The sequence below is a fragment of the Myotis lucifugus genome, unplaced genomic scaffold (genome assembly GCF_000147115.1).
Source record: "Myotis lucifugus unplaced genomic scaffold, Myoluc2.0 scaffold_62, whole genome shotgun sequence".
Taxonomy (NCBI): Eukaryota; Metazoa; Chordata; class Mammalia; order Chiroptera; family Vespertilionidae; genus Myotis; species Myotis lucifugus.
This window is the reverse complement of record NW_005871110.1, coordinates 402,466-430,053: the sequence shown is the minus strand read 5'-3', so window position 1 is coordinate 430,053 and position 27,588 is coordinate 402,466. Positions and strand designations below refer to the sequence as shown.

General features: G+C 41.7%; 1 protein-coding gene across 1 annotated transcript in view; it reads left to right on the top strand.

Moving 5' to 3' along the window:
* Positions 1 to 27,588, top strand: part of ANK3 (ankyrin 3) — a 202,674-nt gene that overhangs the window by 44,321 nt on the left and 130,765 nt on the right. Inside the window, exons 8-15 of the mRNA XM_023754603.1 lie at positions 10,162 to 10,260; positions 15,602 to 15,799; positions 17,825 to 17,923; positions 20,188 to 20,286; positions 21,578 to 21,676; positions 24,693 to 24,890; positions 26,537 to 26,635; positions 26,917 to 27,015. Of these exons, the coding sequence (XP_023610371.1) occupies positions 10,162 to 10,260; positions 15,602 to 15,799; positions 17,825 to 17,923; positions 20,188 to 20,286; positions 21,578 to 21,676; positions 24,693 to 24,890; positions 26,537 to 26,635; positions 26,917 to 27,015 (990 nt within the window). The remainder of the gene's footprint in view (positions 1 to 10,161; positions 10,261 to 15,601; positions 15,800 to 17,824; positions 17,924 to 20,187; positions 20,287 to 21,577; positions 21,677 to 24,692; positions 24,891 to 26,536; positions 26,636 to 26,916; positions 27,016 to 27,588) is intronic.

Here is a 27,588-nt window from a genome sequence, read left to right as displayed (position 1 = left end):
AGAAAACCGTATTGAGGTTCCTTAAAGAAACAAAAAATAGAATTATCCCATGATCTAGTAATTCCACTCCTGGGTATAATTGATGGTAGAATGGTTGTTGCCTGGGGAGCAAGAAAATGGGGAGTTGTTGATCAGTGGGTATATAGTTTCAGTTTTGCAAGAAGATAAAGTTCTAGAGATGTTATACAGCAATGTGAGTAAAGCTAACATTACTGAACTGTATACTTAAAAATGGCTAAGAAAGTAACTTTTATATTGTTTTTTACAATTAAATTTTTTTTTTGAAAACCACATATCTATCTAGCTAGGTGCTTGGCAGGTTGCTTTTCTGGTGTGATGCATTGTGAGTGAGGAAAGAACTGAGACTTCGAATCAAGCTTGAATCCCAGGTTCTGAGTTTAGCTAGTTGACTTAGGTAGGATATTTAACCTTCGGCATGTTATTTCTCTTTGCAAATAAGAACCATTAATGGCTACCGTGCAGCATTGTCATAAGATCAAGCTAATGTTTGTAAACTGTGTGGTATAAAGTCATCCAGAAATAAATCCCAGCCATTGCTAGTATATCTCAGAGCTCCAATCGCATTAAGCTTCTAACCAGGGCATTTCTTTCAGCATTTCATGCATTTGTTATAAGGTGCGAGCAAGAGCCAGGTTAATAAAAGGTGGTCGTGCTGTAGACATCCACCTAGGTAGGAATTTTGGATAGCTTTCCCTGTCTTGTCATTGTGACTCCCACAATCCTTTGCTTCTTCCTTCAAGAATCCTGAACTTCAAGTGTCTACAACTGGCCCGGTAGCCTGAACTTGACTCCTGTAGCTCCTAAATGGACTACGTTGTTTATTAGTCACTACATTTATTCCCTCAACTGGTAAATGATTACTGAGCACCTGCCTGGGGCCAGACGTAAGGGCGGGGGGGGGGGGGGATGGAACAAGACAAGACACTTCCCCTGCCCTCATGGCGCTGATGGGAAGCTTGTCTCCTGTGTTCTAATCCTAAGGTAGCCCAGCCGTAGGTATTTGGTAGGAGACCCAAACGTCTTTTTCCTGATGACTGTTGAACCTGAAAATTATGGATATATTTTAAAAGAAATAAACTTTCCCGAAAGGAGTGAAGAAAGATGAGGGTTGACCTGTCTGACTGGGGAAGTAGATTGAATTGCAATAAAATACCTATTGTTATGTAATAATATAATCTAATGAGTAATATATTATTTAGACTCCACTGATAAGTTAAGGATACACGCTGTAATCCTTAACTTGAATAGAGACCTTATTGAACTGACTTTGCGTTATTTAATAAGCAATTGCCAGTAGATAACAAATGCTAGAGCCATTGCTTTAAATGCCAAAGGTCTTCTGCTAAGTACGGGCTGTTTAAAGAGACTGTAAGGAATGAAAGACAGAGAGGCCTTGCTTATGCCAGTTGAATATCACGGAAGCTAATGGATTGTTTGTAAATAGGGAGAATCTTTGAAAAGGGAAGTGAGGGAGGATGCAGTCAATGGGAAAGAGAAGCTTGAGGAGGCATATCTGGATTTCCAGCTGAGGTTTTAACAAATGTGTGGATCAGAAATCACCTCATTTCATCCCCTCTTGATACAATCGTCAATCACTTCTCAATCATTTAACAAACACTTGCTGTTTTGGGTACAAAGAGAGGAGAAAAGGGTACACAGGAAATTCTGGCCCCATCTTTATGGGGCATATGGTGTCCTAGGGGAGGGCCAGGATAAAAGCACAAAACACTCTCCTGAGAGAAAGTATCAGAAATGAAATGAGGTGCACAGGCAAACTGATGGTGCAGCCGGGTTTCCGTGCCACGTTGCCTCCCTGTTCTGAAAGGCTGTCTTCTTTTAAACAAGACGTAGATTCCCTCCCATGGGTTTAAACTGGATTTACCTTCCTCGTGTGCTGTGTAAGTGACGAGTGAGTGTGAGGGAGACTTGGAGAAGCTGAGAACGGAAAAGCCCATCATTCTTCTATTGTTGTCCTGCGTGGAGTGGGGTGAAGGTGGGACCAGGCGCAGACTGAATTCCTGGCAGACGATATGGGAGAAAGTGTAGTACATACTTAAAATATGTAAACTATTCTGTGGTCTCCTCATCAGAGCTTCCCTTGTCTCTTGCTGAAATAACTGAGTGGCTGATGTGTGGGCTTGAAAGGGAGGGAGGGAGCCAGCTAAAATGTCAGAAAGCCCTGGGGACAAGCCTAAGAACTAACAACAAATTTTCATCAATATGTGTTTTAACACAGTCCAGTGGCTCTTGAGAAAATATTGTTATCTACCCAGCTACCTCCTACAAGGTACATGCTACTGTTGGGGCTACCTGGTTTTTTGTTTTTGTTTTGTTTTTTCTTTATTGATTAAGGTATTACATATGTGTCCTTATCCCTACATTGCCCCTCCCACCTTCCCACCCCCACTCATGCCCTCACCCCCCTAGTGTCTGTGTCCATTGGTTATGCTTATATGCATGCATACAAGTCCTTTGGTTGATCTCTCCCTCTCCCCCACCCCACCCTTCCCTGCCTTCCCTCTGAGGTTTGACAGTCTGATTGATGCTTCTCTGTCTCTGGATCTGTTTTTTTTAAATATATTTTATTGATTTTTTACAGAGAGGAAGGGAGAGAGATAGAGAGTTAGAAACATCGATGAGAGAGAAACATCGACAAGCTGCCTCCTGCACTCCCCCACTGGGGATGTGCCCGCAACCCAGGTACATGCCCTTGACCAGAATCGAACCTGGGACCTTTCAGTCCACAGGCCGACGCTCCATCCACTGAGCCAAACCGGTTTTGGCTAGATCTGTTTTGGTCATCAGTTTATGTTGTTCATTATATTCCACAAATGAGTGAGATCATGTGATATTTATCTTTCTCCAACTGACTTATTTCGCTTAGCATAATGCTCTCCAGGTCTATCCATGTTGTTGCAAGTGGTAGGAGTTCCTTCCTTTTTATAGCAGCATAGTATTCCATTATGTAGATGTGCCAAAGTTTTTTAACCCACTCATCTGCTGATGGGCACTTAGGCTGTTTCCAAATCTTAGCTATTGTAAATTGTGCTGCTATGAACATAGGGGTGCATATATCCTTTCTGATTGGTGTTTCTAGTTTCTTAGGGGGATACCTTGTTGCATTAAGAATCAGATCTGGTACATACCAATTCCTCTAGAGGCAGGGAAAAAAACATGGATTCACCTCAGACACCAGCACTCTAAGGGACCTAATTTCCTTGTTGTTCCCTGCATGGGTTGTTGACCTAATAAAGAATTCCATTTAAAAGCAGACCCTTAGGCCCAGCCAGTGTGGCTCAGTGGTTGAGCATCAACCTATGAACCAGGAGGTCACGGTTCAATTCCCAGTCAGGGCACATGCCCAGGTTGTGGGCTCAATCCCCAGTGTGGGATGTGCAGGAGGCAACTGAACAATTATTCTCTCTCATCTTTGATGTTTTTCTCTCTCTCTCTCTCTTCCTCTCTCTGAAATCAATGAAAATATATTTTAAAAAATAATAAATAAATAAAAATATCAGTCTATTAGGTTTATAATATATTTGGAAGTAAAATATTATATATATATAGCAAAAAATGAAACTAATATATATACAATTATAATATTCCAAAATTCTCATATTATACATGAAGTGGTATAATCTTATTTCAATATAATATATATTATTATGTAATAATATAATCTAATGAATAATATATTATCTAGACTCCATTGATAAGTTAAGGATACACGCTGTAATCCCTAGGGCAACCACTAAAAAGAGATTTAGTTAAAAATCCAAAGTAGGAGATAGCCAGTGGCCTATATGATCATTAAATCATTAGAATAATAAATAATGCTCAAACCAAAAGAAGACCAGAAAGGAGGGACAAAAAACATGGAGAATGGGAAAAGACGCAACAAATAGCATAAGGGCCTATTTTTAGGCTCAGAGAGAAAGCTGTGATTTTCCAAGCAGAAAGAACAACAAAAGGATTTTGCCTTATTTTAGTTTAGTATTAAACATATAGAATGCATGGCAGGATAAAAAGGAAGGGATTTAGAAAGATATTTCTCTCTTTTATATATAAACGGCCAAAGTGAATTCTTGATGTGAAAAGGAAATTGCTTGGTGCAGTAGAAGGAATCCAGTCCCTCTGACGGAGGCAAGCCTGAGGTTAACATCTAATGTCAAGCATTTACTTGCGTGTGACCTCGGGTGAGCACATTAGTCCTCTGGAGCAGCTTTCTCAGCTATAAGTGCAGTTCACATGCCATTTCTCACAACTTGTAGAGATTTAGTAGAACCCTAAGAACAGAGCACCTGTGACAATAGGAGGGGTTCCAAAAACGTCATTTCACTTCCTCTTAGGCCAACTCTCCAACCGCCCAACACGCACAAAGGGAGGATACAGCCAGAACTTGTAGTGAAAGACACAGATGTGAGAATAGCTATTAGGCTGTAACTGATGCTCTTTAATGTGTCTGGTTGTCATCATCACTCTCTCCTCCGGAGCACTACCTGTTTCTTCTTGGTTTTTAGTTTTCAATTAAATATCACATCCTGTTTTACATCCACAATAGAGAAAAGTGTATATCCACAGAGTTCTCTCTGCTCCATTTCCTTTCTCTTCTCCAGAGTGAGTTTTTGCTTAGAAGAAAGAAAAGAAAGGAAACTAGAGGCTACAAATCAAAATAAATGTCTCTTTTTGACAGTATTTCCCAAGTCACAGATTTGTGTCATTTCAGTTTGAGCTTTGAGCAGATTCAACCTGTTACGGACATATTCCAGCTTCCGCTTCAGTATTCCTAGGTGTGATGCCGTAATGCCCTGCTCCATGCTTTTCAGCAAAACCAGATGTGAAAGAATGTCTTTCTAGCCTTCGGATGTGCAACATTTTGCTCGTAAGCTAACAAAAGAGAGCATTTTGGCCAGCCAGGAGAGTGCAGCTCCCCCCTCACTAATAAGATTGCTGTCACCAACATGAAATATGAGATCTGGCCCAGCCAGTTTGCCTTGCCTCAGAATTCTGCCCAGGGGAATACGTGTTCATTATGTTAGTGCTTTAAAAATCAGGGGAATTGGAAAAAAATTACTAACTCCATGCAATTTCATTTCCCTCCCATAATGTTACTATGGCAACTCTCTCTCTCTTTCTCCTGTCCAAATGGCATATGCTGCCTTTCTTGAGGCAGTCTCCCTTGAGCCCCGAGAATTGCCTTTGTCAAGCATTTGCGAGCTGGAGGTCGATGCTGTTGTGTGCAGGGGAACTGCTTTTTGGCCCAGGACCCATTCTAGGTGACTCTGTACATTAATTGTAAATTTCTAGGAATTGGGAGCCAGTAATACAATCCTTATTTTGTATTAGATAAGGCATTTATCTAATTGTAGGGAAAGAAGTAAACCAGTTCACTGCTATGTTGTAAAGGACTACAATATTCACAGCAGCTCTTTTTTTTTAAGCTGAATTAAAAAGAGGAAAATATTTACAGCAAATATTCTGATATTTCTTATTCTTTTTTTAAAGGTAAGATTTCCTTCTTTTTTAAAAATATATGTTTATTGATTTCAGAGGGATAGAAAGAAACATCAATGATGAGAGAGTCATTTATTGGCTGCCTCCTGTAAGCCCCACATTGGGGATCGAGCCCACAACCCGGGCATGTGCCCTGACAGGGAATTGAACCGTGACCTCCTGGTTCATAGGTGACACTCAGCCACTGAGTCACGCTGGCCAGGCTTTCTCTCATTCTGAGAGCTAAAAAGACTGAGTCATATTCTTTAGTCTAATCCCAATTTACAAGTCACTTATTTATTGAGAAGTTTAATTTTCTGGAAGATAAGAGACGTTATTTTAATCATGTTTCTGAAGTATCAAATGAGTCTAGTCTTTAAAAATAAAAAAGGATAACAAGAAAAGGAATTTTTAAGCGACTAACCTGAAAGGATTTTAAAAGACTAGACCAAACATTCACTTACTCCCTCACTCCATTTATTCATTCACTCAAGTCACTTTTGTGAAGCAGCTTTTATGGACATGATACTGAGTTACCTTCTCCTGAGATTTAAATCTCCCTCAAATGAGTCACCTTGTCCTCAGAAGCATGCCCAGAAATAACTAAAATATCAGGTAAAAAGCTACCGTTTCCCCCAAAGTGGGACAGATAAAATAAGATAGAAGTCCCGAAGGTCGAAGGGTCATGTCTCATTTTGGGAAAGGATTGAAAGAAACTGTAGGGATTTGGATCTTGGAGAAAGTAGAAAGAAACCTTCCAGGTACAGGAAGTCATGTGGGCAAAGCAGAAAGACAGGAAAATGGTAAGCTTTTGCTAAGCACTGCATAAAAGAGTTTAATTAGGGTCGATGTGAAGGGAACGGAGAGGCCAAGTGTAGCAGTGGCTGATGTTAAGAAGACTGATTGCTGCCCTGACTGGTTTGGCTCAGTGGATAGAGCGTCGGCCTGCCGACTCAAGGGTCCCAGGTTCGATTCCTGGTCAAGGGCATGTACCTTGGTTTTGGGCACATACCCAGTAGGGAGTGTGCAGGAGGCAGCTGATCGATGTTTCTCTCTCATCGATGTTTCTAACTCTCGATCCCTCTCCCTTCTTCCCTGTAAAAAATCAATTAAAATATATTAAAAGAAGACTGATTGCTATGCTGAGGGATGTAGACTTGGCTGAGGTACTGAGCGATAGTTACTGAAGATCTTTAGAACACACAGAATCATAATCAGAACAGTGCGTCAGGAAAGTGAATGATAAGCCACACCTATTTCAAAGTAAAAAATTAATTCTAAATTCAAATATTCATTATGCCCCAAAATAGGTATTAAGTAAAGTCAGTGCCTGCTAATTTTCCTCTTTTTTTTTTTAACTGAATTAAGTGTGAATCACTAAATGGCAGGTACTGTTCAGTCTCACTGTGGATCAGCTGGTCTTGTCTCCATCTTCGTGACTCTGAAAACAGTGATGCTAATTAAAGATCTTACATGAACTCTAGACACCAGTTTTCCACTGACCCGTGAAGGTCCTACAGCCAGGCCGGCACTGCCTATGAGTCAGGCAGTCGTGACATCTCGTACAGCTTCCTGATGAGGCCTCTTTCCTGCCCGGGTTCTGGCCATTTGAAGAGCCATGCACCTTTGAAAAGTGCCAGAGGGCATTTGCACAAGATCCAGAGGCGTCAGTCACTTGTGATCGTTGTTAAAAATACTGCAGTTAAAGCTGCAGTTGAAAGAGCTGTGCTTCAGGTAGCTCTTTGCAGTTCAGCTAGGAACTTCTCTTGGAGAGCTAGCCAATTTATCATTGGAACAAGGTGATAAAAGTAACAACGGCTAAGACCATAGCACTTCACAGCTCCTGTACCGATGAAAAAGGTCACTTTTCCTAACTGAGTCTCTAGATGCTCTAAGTTTTTAATAAGTAAGAACCAAAGATCAAAGGCAGCAGCTTCAGAATGTAGGTAAAGGAAGGCTAAGAGCAGCTACACATTTGAATAGAGGGAGCATCTTTGTCTTAAAAACTCTTCCCAAGACATCCTTGGACTGTCCCTTAGTCACCAGTGGCCTAGTTCTGAATTGAGTGACCTTGGATGGATTTTTTTGTTGTTAATCCTCACCTCAGGATTTTTTTTCCATTGATTTGTAGGGAGAGTGGAAGAGAGAGGGAAAGACAGAGAGAAACATCAAAGTGAGAGAGACACATCGATTGGTTGCCTCCTGCACGAGCCCTGACCAGGCTTCAGCCTTGAGGAGGAGCCTGCAACCAGGGTACGTGCCCTTGACCAGAATTGAACTCGGGACCCTTTGGTCCAAAGGCTGATGCTCTGTCTACTGGGCCAAACCAGCTAGGGCTTGGGTGAATAATTTAACCTCTTTGAAAACTAGAGTGTTCATTTATAAAATGAAAATTATGCCTTCCATACAGGGGTGATTGTGAGGATGAAATGATTCCATGACTTGTGTTTGCTTCAAAAGTAATACAAGAAAGAAGAAGAGATCAGGATATAAATCAGAATTGATCATTAGGCAGCGATTGTTGACACAGAGAACCAGACACCTAAAAGCTCATTACATTGTTCCGTCTACTGTACTCTGAAATATGTTTGAAATTTTCCATAATTAAAATGTTTTTAAAAGGTGAAATCAGTCAAAATGTGTCTGTAAGGAACAGTATACGTCAAAGGACTAAGGAGTTGGGATAGATTTTGCTCTGAGATTGCCAAATACTTTGAATGCCAAATGGAGTATTTTGCTTTGGGGAAGATTGTTTTCAATGATAAATGAGTTGGACTAAAATTGTTATTTTTTCTGTGTGATCATAATTTGAAAATGTCTGCACATACTCTGTCACATCATAGGGTCTACTTATGAGAAAAATGAAAGAAACAAATTTGAACTTTAATTTCATAAAAGATAATCACATTGAGAGAATGTGAAATATTTTGTGTGTTGGAAGTTACATATGATTATTGTTATTTCTCCTTCAAATGTAGTCAGGTTTACATTACTGGGAAGACATCTGGACTTCTTGGTGTTTTTTATTCTCAAATTTTATTTTATTAGGAAAATGCTGTTTCCATTTGAAAGATGGTTATATTGCTTTACTTTGGCGTACAAGAGCAATTGTTTTAACTCAGCATAAAGGCAGAGTATTTAAACATGCTCAAAGAATGTTCATATCAGGCCGTGTGCTGTTTGTGATTCACATTTCAGGATCTAAGGAATTTTAATTCTACTGAGATTTAGCTAGTAGTTTAGAAAAAGGATTGATTGTACATTAGGATAATTAGGCTTACTTTCAAGAACTGCTTGCACAATCTCGAAAGTGGTTTAAATACATTGAATCTCATTTTGATGTATTTTAGAAAATGCGACTTTCCTTGCAGTAGGTGTCGTCAACCACAGGAATCTTCAAGTTGGGGAATATATAAGCTGGGCTGTGAAAAATTCTCCATAGGGTTTAGGGCCACTTAGATAGTTTTAAGTGAATGACTTTCCACTTCCTTTAACTCCCTACTAATTATCCTTTCACACCTAGTCTTTAATACAATATTTCCCTCCTCATATGATAGAAAGTTCTAACTTTCTAACTCTCACACAGAGTGCTAATACCTTTAAGGGTGAAGAAGGGAATGTATTGGTGTCCTGTTAAGAACTACATGACTATAATGATTGGATAACATATTCTTCTGCATATTGGGTGATTATAAATCCTATCGCTACAAACAAAAATGAAGGACCTGATGGAGTTGTCTAATGATGTATCATTAAAAAATATTTGGTGAAAGATTATTAAGTGATTTTGGCATGTGATTCAGAAGGAGTTCAGAGAATTTGTGGCAATGTTCTAACAAAAGTTCATTTACTTATTTACGCAGACAAGATTTCTCAGCACTAACATTTATAAAAGCAAAAACTGGGATAGTATTGATGCTAAACTATTTTAGCAATAAGTAATATGCACTGACAGATTGTGAATTAGTTCTGAAAAAAATGTCTCATTAAGAGAGGACATTTTAAGAAACTGTTACCCTCGTTTAATAATCATAAAATCTGTAATGTGTTTTTGATGTTTTGATCAATTGTGTTTGAATAATTATAATGATCATTTCAACCAGAAGATTTATTTTGGATAATTAAAGCTTATGTTCTCAGGAGGTCTATAAACCTTTTTAAAATTTAAATTTATATTTTTGTGGCAGGGAAATATGATATGGTGATCAATAAAAAACACTCAAGCATAAAATTGTATTACATTAAGATAAAATTATGTGGGGGTAGTGGTATAGAAATAAAAATGTAAGTGGAAAAATTACCAATGTAAAATTCCTATTACAAATTTCTATTTTCAAAGTTTATTTGTGTATTTTTAAGTGGTGGATATCAATTTACATGTACTATTTAGATTCCATTGGATAGTCAAGAATAGTGGAACAGTTATATTTTAAAAGCTAGTATCCTACTATGTGAGAAATTACACTTTGACCTAGGAAAAAGCTTAGCTCTTGTAAAATAGGAAATGATTGTGTCAGGTGTGTGAGTAAAGGTTGGAAGCCCACTGGTCCACAGCATGTTGAATGCTGCACTGGTTCTGGAAGGAACAGTCTGCATTTGTACAATCCCCATTGAATCTAACTGGAAACACTGCCTTTTGTTCACTAGGACGGTCTGACGCCGCTGCATTGTGGAGCCAGGAGCGGCCATGAGCAGGTGGTGGAAATGCTGCTCGATCGAGCTGCCCCCATTCTTTCAAAAACCAAGGTAATTTCTTCCTAGGTTTCGGGCCATTCGACTGTGCTTAGCTTTGAATCCCTTTCCTGGTTATTCCACGCAGCCTTTTGAGTTATGCAGAAAATGCCATCGTTTCCATTTAAGCAATTAGAGTGGCTGTGTTCACCAAATCTCTGGAGAACCTCAAAATCAGTTTGGGCTTATGAAGCCTTTGGTAAGAAGACGTTCTGCCACAAAGCCATTTCTGCGTGTGTTGTTTTTGTTTTCTTTTTATCAGGAGCACTTAGTGCTTGACTCTACTCTGTGATCGCTTGTTGGGGAAGGAAAGACTATAAGGTCTAGATTCTCTAAAGTCTAGCTACTGGCTCTTTCATCAGCCTCTTGGTTTATTTCGTGAATGTTCACAGACTAGTAACGAGGCCAGGGATGCCATTTGACTGATAAAGTGGAAACTTTGGAAAGATGGCACCTGGCTTGGTGCCACAGGGAAAGTTCACATGCTGAAAAGAACACACATAGATTGCCTAGAAACAAAAATGTTTCCTAAGTGTCTTCCAGATTTTTTAATGGTAAAACCATTTGACCATATTTCAAAAAAGGGAATATTTGTGAATAAATTTTGGAACTACCTCATAGTCACCAGTATTCTTATTAATCAATAATTTTGGAAGCTCTATGGAGCTTTATAAAGAGCCTTAATCTCCCAACATTACCAAAACAAAAAAATTACATGTAACTCCTGTTTGCACCCTAATCAGTGTTTCCTACTCTAGTGAAGATAGACAGGGTGGAGGTGTCTCAACAATTCCATCACTCATTTGAAATGCAGAGTTTAGATTGACAAGCTCTGGAGGTATTGTCCTACAGAAGTAAACAGTCATAATTTCTTATTGTAGTGCTGACATCTGGGTCTCCTGGGTGCTTTCACCTAAACTACCTACCTGTTCCTTTTCCTTTCGTATGGTCCATATCTATCTATCTTTACACCCACCACTGTCTTCTGAGTCACAGCATCTCTCGCTGAACTGTTGTAATAGCTTCATTGCTGGTTCCCCATTTCCCTCCTTGCTTCTCTACAATCCAGTTTCCATTTTGCAGTCAGAGTGGCCATATGAACTGTCCAACCAAGTCACGTCAACCTTGTGCCTAGAAACCTGATTAATTCCCGTTTTTCTCTTTAAAACTAATTTTTATTTTATCAAATAAAATCATTCTATCATCTTTTTTCTCCTATTGTTCATTTCATTATCTATTGATGGGTTTTGTGGGGGTTTTTTCGGAGAAATCTCCTTATTTTTTCTTCTATGCTTTTAATATTCAAGAACAATTTCTTATCCTCTAATAGCTTCTTTTCTTAAAGCATCCAGCGCTTGTTTTATGGAAATAATATTTTATGTCACCTTTCTGAGGACATTTAAGGTACCTTCTCTTTAGTGTAATTCTGCTCCCTCTCATCTGTCCATAATTCCTCAGATGTCTTATTTTCTCTCTGTGGCTTTGGCTCACTCTTTCATGTTGGGGTTTCCCACTCAGGTGTGTTAGGTGGTGGCAGGTTGGAGCGGTCCTCTAAGGTCAGGATAAGGTGTTCTTTTCTCTGGGAAGTTCCATTTTTTGAGAGACTGAATTCTCCAACCTTTGATATGTACACTGGGTGAGTAATTTACAGCAGCGATTTTCAAATTTTTTCATCTCATGGCACACGTACACTAATTACTAAAATTCTGTGGCACGCCCAAAATATATTGTTTGCCTATTGGACAAAAAGAAAAATAGGTATCATTTTGATACATTCACACTGGATGGCTATTGTTGTGTTGACTATTCTCATGTCTTTGTTTGACAATATATGGGGGAAGAGGTCAGTGCCCCTGGCTAAATAGTCAGGTATTGCATGTTTTAAAAATTCATGCTGCACACCAGTTGCAAATCACTGGTTTACAGTAAGGAAAAGGAAAAGGGGCTGTCAGTGTCCCTGTCCTGTATGCATACTTTAATCATAACAACGATAACTCATAGTGATTACTGCATACCAGTTTCTAAACACTTTAATATCTCCTCCCAATAGCTCTATAAGATCCTAATATTACTGTTATATCCTTTTTATAGATTAGAAAACTGAGACCCAAAGAAATAAAGTAGATTCCTCATGACATCTCAGCTAGTGGCAGAACAAGAGTTGGAAGCAGGCAGTCTGACTATAGACAACCAGGCAACACCTGTACTGTGAGCACCTGGTGTCAGTCCAGAGCCTCACCACTGCTCTCTGCTCTGCCTGGGCCTCTGCATCCAGAGTCTTTCTGGCTTACTTTCTCCAGAGACTAAACTTCTGGCTTCCTGCATGGGGGCAGGCATCTGGCTTTGCTGGGTTGGAAGGGCCTGGAGACCTGACAGCTCTGTACACAGGGGAACCAATCCTACTTTCTCGGCATTAAGCCTCATCTTTATCTTTCGGGAGTACTGTGTATCCACATCCCCTGCCTTTGGGGCATCAGAGAGGCAAATCCATTGTCTTTATTACACCCAGTGGCATGCTGGAGCCAGGTCATTGAGCCTATTGTGTACATCTAGTCCCAGCTCCACCTCCAGTAATTTTATGTTGATCGCTTGAAATTGGTCGCTGAGGTCTTGACATCATGGGATTGGCAGATACTACGAATCAGGGCCTTCTTTTTCAAAGAGCTGCTGTTAAACCTTTATCAGCACACCACTGATTATACCCCTCCATGGACACTTAGGTTTCAGCCTTCTTTCTTCTGCTGGGTAAGTTAACACACTTACGTCCTCTTTTCATATTCCAAAATGTATAGACAGTGCCCATCTATTTTTGTTTCCTTTCCTATGTGTGTATGTGGCTTTGTGGGTGTGCGCGCATACACATGTACATTCCCTTACGGATTTTGCCTCTCAGATTCCTTTTATGCTTTTTAGTGAGCATTTGGGAAAAGATGGATAAACACATATGTCTAATATATCACATTTACCTGCAAGCTTCCCGTGTCCTGAAAATAAATTATTACTAGAATTTGACCACCTTTCTGCCTCATCTCCTCTCGCTGAGCTCCCTACCATCTTCCAGACTACTAGCCTTAGCCTCATTTCGCTTCCTAAAATACACCAAGTTTGTTCTCATTTCCTGTTCTCTTAGACTGAATTCCCTCAGCCTGTCCCAGATCACTGCAGTCTCCACATGTTTTTCAACTCAAATTTCTTTTCAGCGCCCTTCTTCATCATGGTTTATTTGTGTTCTCCCTCTCTTTCTTTCTCTCTCTCTCTCTCTCTCTCCATTAAAATGAAAGCAAGAACTTTGATTAAGTGTGGTACCCCAAGCACATAAACAGGTGCCTAACATATATGGTAGCCCTCCGGTAAATATTTGTTGAATGACTATGAAGTGAATAAATGCATTCCTAACTGTAAGACCGTCTGTCTAATTCTTCAAGACTCATCTTTCTGAGCTAAGAAAACCCATCACAGTGGATCCGTATTTTCAGCTTGACGAAGGTGCCATGTGTAATAAGACCCCTCTCCACAAGGCAAATGACCTTTACTTTCTTCTTGTCTTTCCCCAGTGACCTATGCTACCCACTCATGTGTCATTAGCTTGTGTATCCTTAGAGAATTGCCCTCAGTACTGATGCTGCTTTCCTTTTCTACTCTTCCTAAGTCACTTGTTCTCTCAGATTTTGTTATTTTGTTTACTGCATGTGTTCCTCAAAGACTGTATCAAAACCTAAAGCAAAGGAATGTTTTGACAGGAAATAAAAGAGTGCATATGCTCGGTTGGGGATGGCAGTATCGCAAAAGAGAAATGTTCCCATCCTTTTTTGCACCTTAGTTTCTACTTTGGTTCAAAATGTTTGCAGGGAATTTTTTAGATAGAAGTATCCTGCCTGACTGACATTATATGAAGCCTTTAAATTTACATAAATATTTATTGAGCTCTTTCTATATATGCAAGGCTCTCTGCTGGCCAGTATGGGGAAATTATAACCCATGGAACTCTTACTTTCAGGAAGTTGAAATATATGTCAGTGAGTGAATGATGCCAGGAGAGTGGCCAGAGGAAGACTTGCATTTTTTTCTTACCTTGAACTTCCGTTTTATGTTATTCGTCAATATATTAGGGCAAATAGCTTGTCCTAGAGCAGTGGTCAGCAAACTGCGGCTCATGAGCCACATGCGGCTCTTTGGCCCCTTGAGTGTGGCTCTTCCACAAAATACCACGTGCGGGCTCACATGTACAGTGCAATTGAAACTTCATGGCCCATGCGCATAAGTTGGTATTTTGTGTAAGCGAGCCACAGTTTGCCGACCACTGTCCTAGAAGATTCAGTAATACTTGGCTCATCAGTGCATACTTACCATGCCATTATTTTCAAAGTTTACGATGACCACTTTTTTGGAAACTGAATTTGCTGTCACTTTTCCCTCCCTAAAATATGTTAAATTATGTTACAGTAATTACCAGGGCCTTTCTTGATAATTGGATTCTCTAGGAATTTCCCAGGCTCCTCCAATTTGCCTACACATTTAAAGGAAGCATGCTTGAAAAGACTGACAACCTTTTAGTTGTTTTATTTTTAACTTGCAGCTGACGTACAATATTATGTTAGTTCCAGAATGACATAATACCTTGTTTTTGTCTTCATTGGGAAACTTACTGAATACTAAGTGCCACTCTAATCTTTTAAGGTTTTATTTACCTGTGAACCCATTCATGTCTTCTCTCAGCTCTTCACCTGAATTTCTGACTTGTTCCTATTGCACATAATTAACTGTGTCATTGAACCCCATTGATTTAAACTAACTGAGGCAAGCTTCAGTTAATGGCTTGGTCACTGCCTTGCCTTTCCTCATTATAGACACGTGGGGGCGCCAGATTAATGGGAAATGAAAAAAAAAATGTTCCTTTCTACATTGACGTGAGATGAAATGTGTTCTTGTAAGCAGGCCTTTTTTATTCACTGAATCATTACAGTATTCAATATCAAGTATTAGCAACTCATAAGGACAAAATGAAAGCCCTCTAGACACCAGCCTTCCTGCTTTTGTTTTATCTTTTTCAGTCTGAAAAATTAAGAATTCTAATTCACTGGGAATGCAATAAATAATGAATTTTAGTGCAACTCACACTTTTTCAATCAGAAAAAGAAATTATCTTTGAAAATGTGTTGATTTCTATTGATATAGGAATTCAGAGGACTAGTTTTAAAAGTTCAAAACCGTTGTCAAAACCTTTTAAACAATAGAAGGTATTTCTGTATGAAAAACTAGAGTTTTTAATCTGTTCATATCTGTGCTGTATTTTGTGTCTGGCACACTTTTTATTAAAAGGCAACATGATAAACTCTGATTCTCTTGTGTGTTCCAGAATGGACTGTCCCCACTGCACATGGCCACGCAAGGGGACCACTTGAACTGTGTCCAGCTTCTCCTCCAGCATAACGTGCCTGTGGACGACGTCACCAATGACTACCTGACCGCCCTGCACGTGGCTGCCCACTGTGGCCATTACAAAGTCGCCAAGGTTCTCTTGGACAAGAAAGCTAACCCCAATGCCAAAGCCCTGGTGAGTGGCTCTACCAAAGGCCCAGATGTTGTCCTGCCGAGGACATGCTACCTCTGTATGCGAAGGGATTGCTTTTGAGGAGGTAAAAATGGAAGGTCTAATCAAACCAAGTGCATGTCTCCTCAACTTTTTCAAGTCTCCTTCTGGGAAATCTACAGAACCTTCTAGTTCTGACACCAACAGGCTTGTGTGGTTTGGTCGTTAACACCCTTTAGGGTCACACCAGTGATTCTCTTATGCAAATGAAACCCAAAGACCATGCAAGTATAAAATTCCTGAGGAGGTCAACCTTATCTTACTGTAGGAAACGTTATAATCCAATGAATTAAAAGTGTTTTCTGAGGCAAAATGATAAAAAAAAAAACACATTATCTTAAACATGAGAAGTCTAGGAATGTATGAGCTAAAATGCTATGTTAACCATGTAAGTTAATGAAATATGGCCTGTCATCTACACAAATCTCTATGTTGGTCTAGTCCAGGGGTGGGCAAACTTTTTGACTCGAGGGCCACAATGGGTTCTTAAACTGGACCGGAGGGCCGCAACAAAAGCATGGATGGAGTGTTTGTGTGAACTAATATAAATTCAAAGTAAACATCATTACATAAAAGGGTACGGTCTTTTTTTTTTTTTTTTTTAGTTTTATTCATTTCAAATGGGCCGGATCCGCCGTAGTTTGCCCACGGCTGGTCTAGTCTGTAGTCTTAACTCCTAAAATGATTTGCTATTTTAACCCTTAGCTCTGTATGGTAATTTGCTTTTCTCAGCAGGATGGTGTTTGTTGTCTTAGGAAAATAAATGGTCCCAATTTAGTCGGCTGTTTAAATTTAGTTCAGAAGAAGCACCCACGTTTAGGAAAATCTAACTCACCAAATGCTAGGGAGAGCCTGTGAGTGAATTCATAATTTTGAGCTGAAGGCTGCCATCCAGTCAGCCCTGTTAGGGAGGGTCCCTGCTCCTTTCCGGCTGTGGTCACCCTGGCTGAATGGATCTGCTGTCTGGCTCTGAAATCCGGGGTGGGCAGCAAAGAATGAGGAGAGGGGAGCTCTCCAGACCCCAGGCAGCTGCGTGACCATAGTCGTTCTAAGTGCTTTTCTCAGAGCAGCATGTCGAGAGCTGTTGACCTGCCCCGTGTATCAAACATATCTTTAAATTCTGGGAAGGGAGGAAAATAAATTAGCAGTCATGACTCATTTTCCATACAAGAAAAAAAAGCCTTCAAACAGGGTGTGGGCTCTCACTGTCATTTTCCTCTGACTCGAAAGATTTCGCAACACGTAAAGGCTGTAGCCAGCCATCCTGGCATGGACTCTGGCCAGGTAAAGGGAAGCACCTGCTGTGACTTTGACCTACGCTTTTAGAGTGGACCCCAGAATGTTAGATAGTTCTCTGTGGCAACTAAAAGACGCTCATGGTCTCAAGGATGAGGCAGTAGGATTTGGTAGGTGATTTGTTTTAAATAAGCAGGTCCTTTTATCAGGTTAAATATTAAACCAAACGATCCAAATAATGTTGGGTTGTGGAACTTTCTGCTTCCTTGAATTAAGCACCTACTTGGATCTTAAAGCTGGAAGGAATGAACACCTTCTAGAACTGGTCTTGTAGTTGCCTTACCATGTAGCAGAGAAGTCAGAATAGGCATTGGTGACCTTTGGGCTTTGAGGACAAGCATCAGGGCCAGCTGTTTTTAGTCTGTTTGAAATGAGGGAGAGGAGGGACATATTATTTGAAAGAGTGAATTCCAAAATGAAGTCATCTAAAGGAATAGAGTGACCATTCTGCCTTAGCTCCCAGGGATGGTGACCAAAAGAATTTCACAATTACCAGAGCACCTTGGGTTCCTAGGACCAGCTAGGCTACTGTGCTTCCAGAAAAGGATCTGCATTCTGCCTAGCGCCATGTCGTTACTGCTCTTTTCCAAATCTTTCCAGAAACACACGGTAGCAAAAATGTTGTACCACACTCAGTGGAATGGGATTTCAATGGGATGTAGTCAAGTGGATATGTGTCGTTGTCCCTTGCAGAATGGCTTTACCCCTCTTCACATCGCCTGCAAGAAGAATCGGATTAAAGTCATGGAACTCCTTCTGAAACACGGTGCATCCATCCAAGCTGTAACCGAGGTGAGAGGACTAGGACTGCTGGGTCCCCCGGTACTGAAAGGATAGCAGCCGGAGTCCCAGTGTCAGCCCCGATGACCAGCGAGTTTTGCTCTGTGTGATTGCTACAGTCTACTCTCTGAGCCTTTCACCCAAGGGGCTGTGAGTCCCGAGGAGAGCAGACATGAGCATGGGTGGGTCAGTGCAGGTTCATCACCGTGACTAGAAGCACAACCCCAAACAGGCTTCGAGCTCTGGGGGAGGGACTCCATCCCTGAAAGCATCATTCATATGAAATCCTATAATGCAGTGCTTCTCAGAGGGGGGCGCTTTTGCCCCCAAGGGACATTTGCAATGTCTGCAGGTTGTTTTTAGTGTCACAGCTGGATGGTGCTACTGGCATCTAGTGGACAGAGGCCAGAGATGCTACTAAACAGTTGACAATGTACAGGCCAGACTCCCACTGCAAGGAATTATCTGACTCAAAATGCCAATGTGCCAATGAGCTGAGAAACCCTGCATAATACAGCCTCTGTGTGTTTGGAAGGTGTGGATTACTCTCTATAAAAACTCAGAGTTAATGCAACAAAGTGAAGGACTAGCTCTAGATTTCTTTTGTACAAACCAACACAGCACTCAGAAAAAAAGGCCCATCAGGATAAGGGCTAAGCCTTCAACACAGCCAAGCCGGCCTGGCATCTACTCTTCAGATTCCTCCCATCCCCCACCCCATCCTAGCACGAGGTCTCTGTGGATTCTAGCCCTCAACACTGCCCTAGACTGGACACCCTTTCGTTCATACCTCTCTGCTCCCTCCGTGTGTCACACACCCACTTCCCCAGGCTAATCCCGCACATCCTCCAGGACCAGATCTGGGCCACCTTCTCCAGGAAACCGCCCCTCACCCCCTGACCTGGTCCAGGACCTCTCCCCAGGCCCACACTACTGCTGTGTGTACTTCCACCAAAGCACTGACTCAGCTGCTTTACTTCTGACCCAGCCAGCCCCCTGCCCCCTAGAACCTGCAGGCTCCTTCTGGACAGGCGTGAGTCTTGCTGGTGTTTCTATGCCCACAAGGCCTGGCCCATCGGAGATCATTCAGAAAGGCTTGTTGATTGCATCATAAAGACGATGAGATTTGAGGCCAACATAAAAGCTGAGATCTAGTCCAGTGATTCTCACATTACCTCATTCTCTGATCTAGTCTAGTGGCCATTATGGTATTTGCCTTAATTATATCACCTCAATGTATAATATTCATCTAGTTAAAAATCAAATAACTGAGACTGTTAATGTCGATTTGCTCATTTTAGCAGAATGGCTTTGTGTTAGGCTCCATGATCTTTCACGTGTAATATAACGAATGTATGCGGAGTGCGTGGGAGTCCTTGAAGGCCAGAGAGGATTTGAAATAAGAGTCAACTTTTTACTAACACATCCTGTCTGGATTTGTAACACTCAAAATATTTTTAAAATCACATGGTCGAAAATATTAATACTGATTTACACTTTTATCAGTCTTATGGCTTCATGGTAGACACCCTGTTTTTCAATTATAAAGTAGTAAGTTTATTCTCAGTGCATGGAAACCCATTTTAAAGATTAGAATGTACTCTGGAGTAGAAGTGGAGTTTTGACTGATGTTTGAATAAATGCCCAGAGATGTCAGCTGGTGAGGAGACGGTCCCAGTGCCAGCTCTGTGCTCCCCATGAGCTCTGTACACCAGCTCAGACCCGCATGAGGGCTTCACCTTGCACACATTTTGACTACTCCCCCTGCTGACGGGAAAAAGGCTCCATGTTATAACAAGTCTTTTCCCGTTTTTCCTCAGTTCCCACTAGTTGAAATCGGTGCAATTTTACCTCACTTTTACCCTAGAGAATTCCTTTTACCTTTTTTTTTACATTACTCAAATTTCTATGGACATTTGCTATCTCCTTCTCTCTCCTTAAAAAAAGGAGAGCTTTTTCTAGCCATTTTAAGTATTTTTACCAAATTAGGATGTTCATGTTGTAAGTGGAATTATATTCTGAAAAATTAAAACTGTAATCATTTCATGTAAAAAGCAAAAGTGTTATGAGTTGTGTTGTATGTAGGCTTTGAAGCAAACTTAAAAATGAAGGTCTAGCCCAGCCAGTTTGGCTCAGTGGGTGGATGGGTGGATGGGTGGATGGGTGGATGGGTGGATGGGTGGATGGGTGGATGGTAGGCGGCGGTTGGGCAGGCAGGCAGAGAAACCCTTTTTATGATAAGACTACAAACCAACATTTCCCTCTTCTTCCCTCAGTCGGGCCTTACCCCAATCCATGTTGCTGCCTTCATGGGGCATGTAAATATCGTATCACAGCTAATGCATCATGGAGCCTCCCCAAATACCACCAACGTGGTAAGTATCCTTTTCACAGGGAACGGCCAGTTGTGAGTACTTATTAAACTGGCAAAGGTTGCTTTTACCTACTTTTTTGTTGTTGTTGTTATAAGTAAATTAATTGACATCACAGTAGTATTAACACACCAGACCACAAGCATAACAATGCTAGTTGGACCCATGAGTGCCAAAGGAGTAAAAATAAAACCAGCAACATTCTGGCTCAGAAACAGCAAACCAGAAGTTTCCTGTACACCCACCCTAGGGTGTGCCACCAACAAGGGTCTCTACTAGCAACCAGAATCAGCACCGAAACAGACCAGCTTCTCAGTGAAATACAGGCTTTCCTGGCACTAACACCATGGGGAGGTTTTACCATATACTGGGTTATATGGTAACTACATCCTAAAGATCTTTCCAGTAAACACATTAGCAAGTTTTGTGTGAAATATGTCTTTGTTATATATCACTTATGGGAGAGAATATATTTTATTATTACTTTGTTTCTATCTATCCATGTCTTCTATACTGTTTTCATTTTTTGTGGTTACATAAATGAATAATCCGAATTAAAGTCTCCTTAATGAAATGGAGGGATAGGTGGGGTGTGTGTGGGGGGGGGGGACGGGGGGGAGGGGGACTTAGTGGCAAAGAAACTGACCTTTTGGACTAATGCCCAAAGGCTAGGAGGCTGATCTGATGAGGTGAAGCAGAGAATGCACACCGGCAGCCAGCAAGCCCACTCGGGCCCTCATGTGCGTCTGTGTTGCCCATGCAGCACTTTGGTTTCTGTTTTGTTTTCCAGTCTGGTTTTGGGGTCAACATGAAAGTGCACACAAATAGCCAGGCTGCCCCTCCTTTTGAATAGGAAGGCGGGGCCCCCTGCACAGCCCCACAGCTGCCTGCAGACCTCACGTAGTGGCTGCCACCTTCGGGCAGCCCCCCCCCCCCCCCGCTCTTCTCCTGAGCTCTCCCCACCTGCCCTCTCCACTCATGTACCCGCCTCTCCCCCTGTGAGCATTCACCTTTCCACCCTCAAGGAGGCCACCTTGAAGGTTCTTGGACAGCACTTCTGACACTGTGATGACTAGGCCCCTCGGCTTATACCAAAAGTCCTTCCTTCCTGGATCAGGTTCCTCTGAAATTCTTGTGCCTTTCATCTCCTGTCTCTCCTAGCCTTCACTAAGGAAGTGCTTGGGACTTTTTTTTATTTATAAAATATGAAGCCGACATCATAAGCTTCATGCAGGTGAAGGAGGCCGCTCTTCTTCGGAGCTGCAGTAACTTTGTTCCGACTCTTCTTCCCCAGAGAGGAGAAACGGCGCTGCACATGGCAGCTCGGTCCGGCCAGGCTGCAGTCGTGCGGCATCTGGTGCAAGACGGAGCTCAGGTAGAAGCTAAAGCAAAGGTCAGTGCGATTCCTGGAAGCATTTGCTATTGATGGGGGAAAGTCTTGATTTTAATAAACCCTTTAAATATATGCATGCCGTCTTCCAAGAATACTTATTTAATGTAGTGAGCAACCTCCACTGGAAAAAATGTCTACCCAAGTGACATTGTAAAAACATCCCTTCCCTGTACAGTTGTCCATCCAGTTATTTAACGGGATTAAATAGAACAGGCACGGTGTGCCAGAAGGAACTTCGTGTCCTTGGCACATGGCTAGTCCTGAACAGATTAAGAAACAAACCTAGACTCGGTCCAGAGTTCTTCACACTCCGTAGAGAGGGGCTTATGCACAGGCTTCTAGGATAAGCACAGTTTGGAAGCATCACTGAGCTCATTTGGTTGACTCGCAGGCCAGCTGTCACAGCCACAAAGGAAAAGGGAAGTTTTAACTTTTTCTCTACAAGTTGTGAAACCATAAACCCTGGGACGAAGGTCAGAGTTGCTTCAGGGATCTGCCTTTGCATGAAAAAAGGAACTCCCGGGTTAAATTCGAATGCTTCGTCCTGGCCTGGTGTCCAGCCCCCAGAGGAAACCCACTTTCCTGTCACTATTCAGGATGTATAGTTGGTCTGGTTCTTCAAAATGGCAGTTCAGGTCAGGAATGGTCAGTAAACACATCAATACCTTAATCATTTCCTTTCAACATACAATACATGCATGTGTATTTATTTGCTATTTATTTCTGTGATCTGTCGTTCCTAGTTTGGGGTGGAGAGGAAATAGATATCCATGAAGCAGTGGGAGTGCAGAATATTTATAACCGTTGGTAATTTTCTCTCGGTGTGTTCAGCTGTCTCACCCATATCTAATTAAATCATAATTGCTTTTTATCAACATCTATCTAGGCTTTCCAAAGCTTTCAACTCAGTATTCTTAGGGGGAAATACAGCCTTTCCTGTCATGCTCATGTTTTACCTGTGAACATATTATTTATTGTATAATTAAAGTAATTAGTGCACATGTAGTACAAATTAGGAGAATAATTAGTGCAAACATACTACTGTGAGAATAAACCGAACTAGGTCTGGGTAAGCATGAAGTCTGCAGGTGGAGGCGAAGGTTGTGGCATTCTAAGCAGCAGACTGCAAACCTCAAGTGTCCAGTTGTTCTGTGGCACCAGTGAGTGGATGTTGTAGAGGATCTAGAAACAAAGGTCAGCAAACTATCTGTAAGGATCTAAGAGTAAATATTTTAGGCTTTGAGGGGTGCGGCATTGCTATCACAGCAGCTCAACTCTGCCTTTGGAGCAAAAGCAGCTGCAGACAGTGCATAAGCAAATGGGCATGTCTGGGTCCCAATAAAACTTTATTGACAAACAGGTGGCAGCTGGATTTGGCTGCTGGATTGTAGTTTTCTGACCCTTGATCTAGAGCAGTGGTTCTCAACCTTGGCTGCACATTAGAATCACCTGGGAATCTTTTTTAAATCCTGATTTCTGGGCCTCATCCTCTGGAAATTCTGTTTCTTTTTACTAATGTTGTGGCCCCACCCCATAACAAAGAAATAGAATTTCTGGTGGATGAGGCCCAGAAATCAGGACTTTGAAAAGATTCCCAGGTGATTCTAACATGCAGCCAAGGTTGAGAACCACTGATCTAGAGGATATTGATGAATCCACTTAATCAGTTAAGTGGAAGAGTTAAGAGAAGTTATACTGTACCTTGGATTATAGAAAAACTCACACTTATGAGTGTTGTTATTCCATATCAAGCATTGTGTCAAAGGAGTGGTTCTACCCATCAACTGAAATTGAGGATTTTTGGTTATCAATTTGTTAAGGAGGCAGCATGTATCATGGTTAGGAGCCTGACTTCCTCAGCCACACTGCCTGTGTTTGGACCTTGGTCTACCAATTCCTAGCTGTGTAACATGGGGTAGGTTAAGGATTCTGTGCCAGGTTTCCTTTTCTCATTTCCTCACATAACAAAGGAGACTAGTGATCGTGCAATTCATAGGACGGTTGTGATGATTAAAAAGGTAGGTTAGGAGCAGTACTTACAGCCTGGGGCAGGTAGGTGCCCAGGACATGTTTAGTGGTGGTAGTGGCAATTGTAGAGTTTTATGAAATTTTCCTTTGGCAACTCTCTCTGTTTTCAGTATTCCTCTTCTTCCTCATAGCATCTCCCCTAATGCTTCCTGCTAGTAACATAGTAGGAAGTTTTGACCTTGCTTTGACCTTGACTCTCATCTTACTACCTTTCCAAAGCAGTATCCTGTGCTGCACCGTCTTCTCTCCATAAAGTATTTACCTGAACTTTTTCACATTCAAGCAGGGGATTTCTTTCTGGAGGACCACCATAGAGCATCTTTGGACAAATGAGGAATAGATGCCTCTCCCACTTGGGCATAGCGACCTAAGGGACAGGACTTAGTGAGGGCCTTATGCATTTGGGTGAATTGTATAAGGTGCCCCTCCACTCGAGGCAGATGCAGCCTATGCCAGGATGTACAACTTGGCAAATAGAGGGTAGGCTGGCTTTCAGCCCCCATTGGCCCTGTTGGCTGGGAGCTGTTTTGCTGGTGTACCTGTACAGCCCTATACTGGCCCCGCCTCAACTCTTGGTGATGGGAAGACACCACCAATAAATTTCATCCCATGTGAGTGCGTTATAACTGGTGGAAGTTTAATATCCCTCCTAGGTAATTGAGGTTTACCAAGATTTAAATCCTTATCTCCCAAAAAAGGAGCCATTAGATGTTAAAAACTGATAAAGTATGGCAGGTAGTAGTGGAAATAATTTATATACAGAAATGTCTTCCATACTTTCGTACTAATAGTTTGGTAGAAATGTATTTAAGCTTAGGTTTACCCTCTCCATCCTTCTGAACCTTGAAGAAAAGGTAAATGAGATTCTCTTTATTATTGAGTAAGAGTTGGACTTTAGTGTCTGATGCCAGGCAGTTTGCTAAATGTTTTTTAAGGGTCCCATTGCTTTCTCAGCTAATCGGCCTTGCATTTCCTCCTTGCCATTTAGGATGACCAAACCCCACTGCACATCTCAGCCCGATTGGGGAAGGCGGATATAGTCCAGCAGCTGTTGCAGCAAGGAGCGTCTCCAAATGCAGCCACGACTTCTGGGTACACCGCCCTCCACCTTGCAGCCCGAGAAGGGCATGAGGACGTGGCCTCATTCCTTTTGGATCATGGCGCATCTTTGTCTATTACAACAAAGGTATGAAAACAAGTCTTGGAATCCTACTCTGTCCCTCAAAATACATCCTCCTTGGAATCCCCAATGTGTCCTTACAATTTCTGCTGTGTTCTCCAAAATACATCCTCCTCAAAATTCCTTGGTACCTGTTCCCGGCAACAGGTACAACGGTTGTATATCATCACCTACACTTGGGATCCCAGGGTAGTCCCAACATGGCCAGCAAAGCCCTGGAGTTGGGGAGGGTAGTTAGGGTATGTGAAAGTTTGTGTGTGTCTGTGTGTCTGGCTTAAGTTTCTCAGTACATTATCTTCTAATGAAAACGTACTGATATCTAGAGTCAGATATTTCTCGAATGTTATTTGATAGATTTAACTGGTGATTTTAAAAACACAGCCAGAGATTTCTCTAGTTGGGACCATGTATATAAACCACATTATCAAAGCTCAGTTGGTTGATATTTTTATAATACTTTTAAATCAGGAGGAGAAATTTTTTGGGGGGGGAGGGATAATTTTTGTTTGTTGTTGTCATTCCTTTTGTTACTATTGTGTTGTTTGACTTATGGTCTGATTTTTTTTTTTAAATCTTGACTCTGATACCTTAGAATGGTAGTGTTCCACACAAGTGCTCTGCAGATGCAAAATTTAGAGGTCTTTTTTTTAAGTTACTGTTTAAACCTTGTAGGTGTGGTAGGAAGATAGCTGGAAATGGTGTTGCACTATCTTATTGGGTGCAGAGAAGAAGCATTAATGTGTAACCAATGAGCAAGATAATTACAATAATTATAAATACTTGGTAGTAAACTATCTGGGGAAAAAAATGATGACGACCTTAAACTTCACCTCCTGTGATGCTTTAGGCTCTTCGGGAAAGTTGAGATGTAAGTTCCTGGATCTAATTCAATGTGTAAAACATTGGGGTTTTGAGTGCCCCAGCCGATTCACCAAGCCAGCTAGCTGCCCACTGGCTCTAGTTGGCTATAATCTCATGAGGTCAAATGTATTGATGACCCTGCAGTCCCTGTCTCATGTTTGGGTCCCTCCCTAAAGGGAGAACTGCTAGATACCCAGATCCTTGTAGGAGTTGAGAGCCAGGGAGATTAGTACTCAACCTCAGTGTCCAACTCTACATGTTTATTGGACTGGCACCTGGTGTTATTCAGTTCAGTTCACCTGTGTGTGAGGACCTCTGGCTCCTACACCTGAAGACTAGAACAAACATAAAGATATGTGCATACATGTGGAAAAGGCGAAATGGGAAGAGAAAGGCTCCAGTCTGAAATTATGGGAGGACCAGATTTGCCCTGGATGTTCCCAAGCCCACCAAATCCAAATTGCACCTGGGACTCTAGAACCTATTCTTCCTACAACATGAAATCCCAAAATGGCCCTAGAATAAGCCCCAGATCCAGCTCTCCAACCTCATCCTGGTCTGAGGGCCACTTAGTCCCAGCGTCAGTGGCCTGCTGTGGCTCAGTCAGCACACAGAAAAGTGAAATATCCTGCTCTTCCTTGTTGGTGAGGGGACTCTCTAACTGTCACCTACCAGTCTTGCCTCTTACGTGCAGCCTTACCTGCTCCTCCTTAGAATAATTCATCAGTTCCAGAAGAGAGATGCCCTTGGGTCATTTCTATTGTTCATTATTTTTATGTTTCATTTTTCAGAAAGGATTCACTCCCCTTCATGTGGCAGCAAAATACGGGAAGCTTGAAGTAGCCAACCTCCTGCTGCAGAAGAGCGCATCTCCTGATGCCGCTGGGAAGGTATGGGGTCACCAGCCACCCTGTATAACAGGCCACTTCCATGATAACAAAACACGCACTTGCTATTATTCACCACCAGCCACCTACTAGTAAATGATAACCATAGTTAAGTCTCATAGGACAAGGAACGCTGGAAATAGGTGAATGCTGGTGTCCAAGTGTTGTGGCAACTGCAGTGTAAAGTGCACTCTATGTTGTACCCGATCTAATCCCGTCTCCTAACTCTAGGCCTCGGATGTTAAGACACTGTTGACACTGGTTGTTTCTGCACGTGTTTTCAGAGCGGGCTAACTCCACTGCATGTAGCTGCACATTACGATAACCAGAAGGTGGCCCTTCTGCTTTTGGACCAAGGAGCCTCACCTCATGCGGCTGCAAAGGTACCTGTAATTCGACGGCATGAGGACACTGGCGGGCAGTGCCCTCCATCTCTACGTCCACTTCCACTTCCACAGAACTATACGCTCTTAGGGAATCTGTGCCTTCAGCTATTTAGTCAACTCATCTAGTAGATGCTCAATAAATATTTACTTGTCAATTGATTGTCCTTGAAAATCCAGGACATCCTGGAGCCTGGGGAGGACATGAAGTTCAGGTACTCATGAGCCAGATGAGAAACATAAGTGCAAGAGAGTTCTGATTTGTCGACGTTATAAAATATGTGTTGCATTTTCCCAGGCTGTAAAACAGTGCCTTCGAGTTATTTGTTTCATAAAATAAGTTGGGAGGTTTTGCTTATGTGTTTTTAATATTGCTAAAGGGAATCATTATTCTTCTTGTTAAGGCATTTTTGAGCAGTTAGATAACCTAGATTTCTCAGAAAAGAGGTGCATGGAGTGTATGGCTTTTTTATCCCTCTGGTATTTGGATTCGAGAGGTATTTATTGAAAGATAGGTAAATGGAAATATGCTTTAGGAAGTGCTGTATTTTTGTGCAAGTGGCTATGATCAGG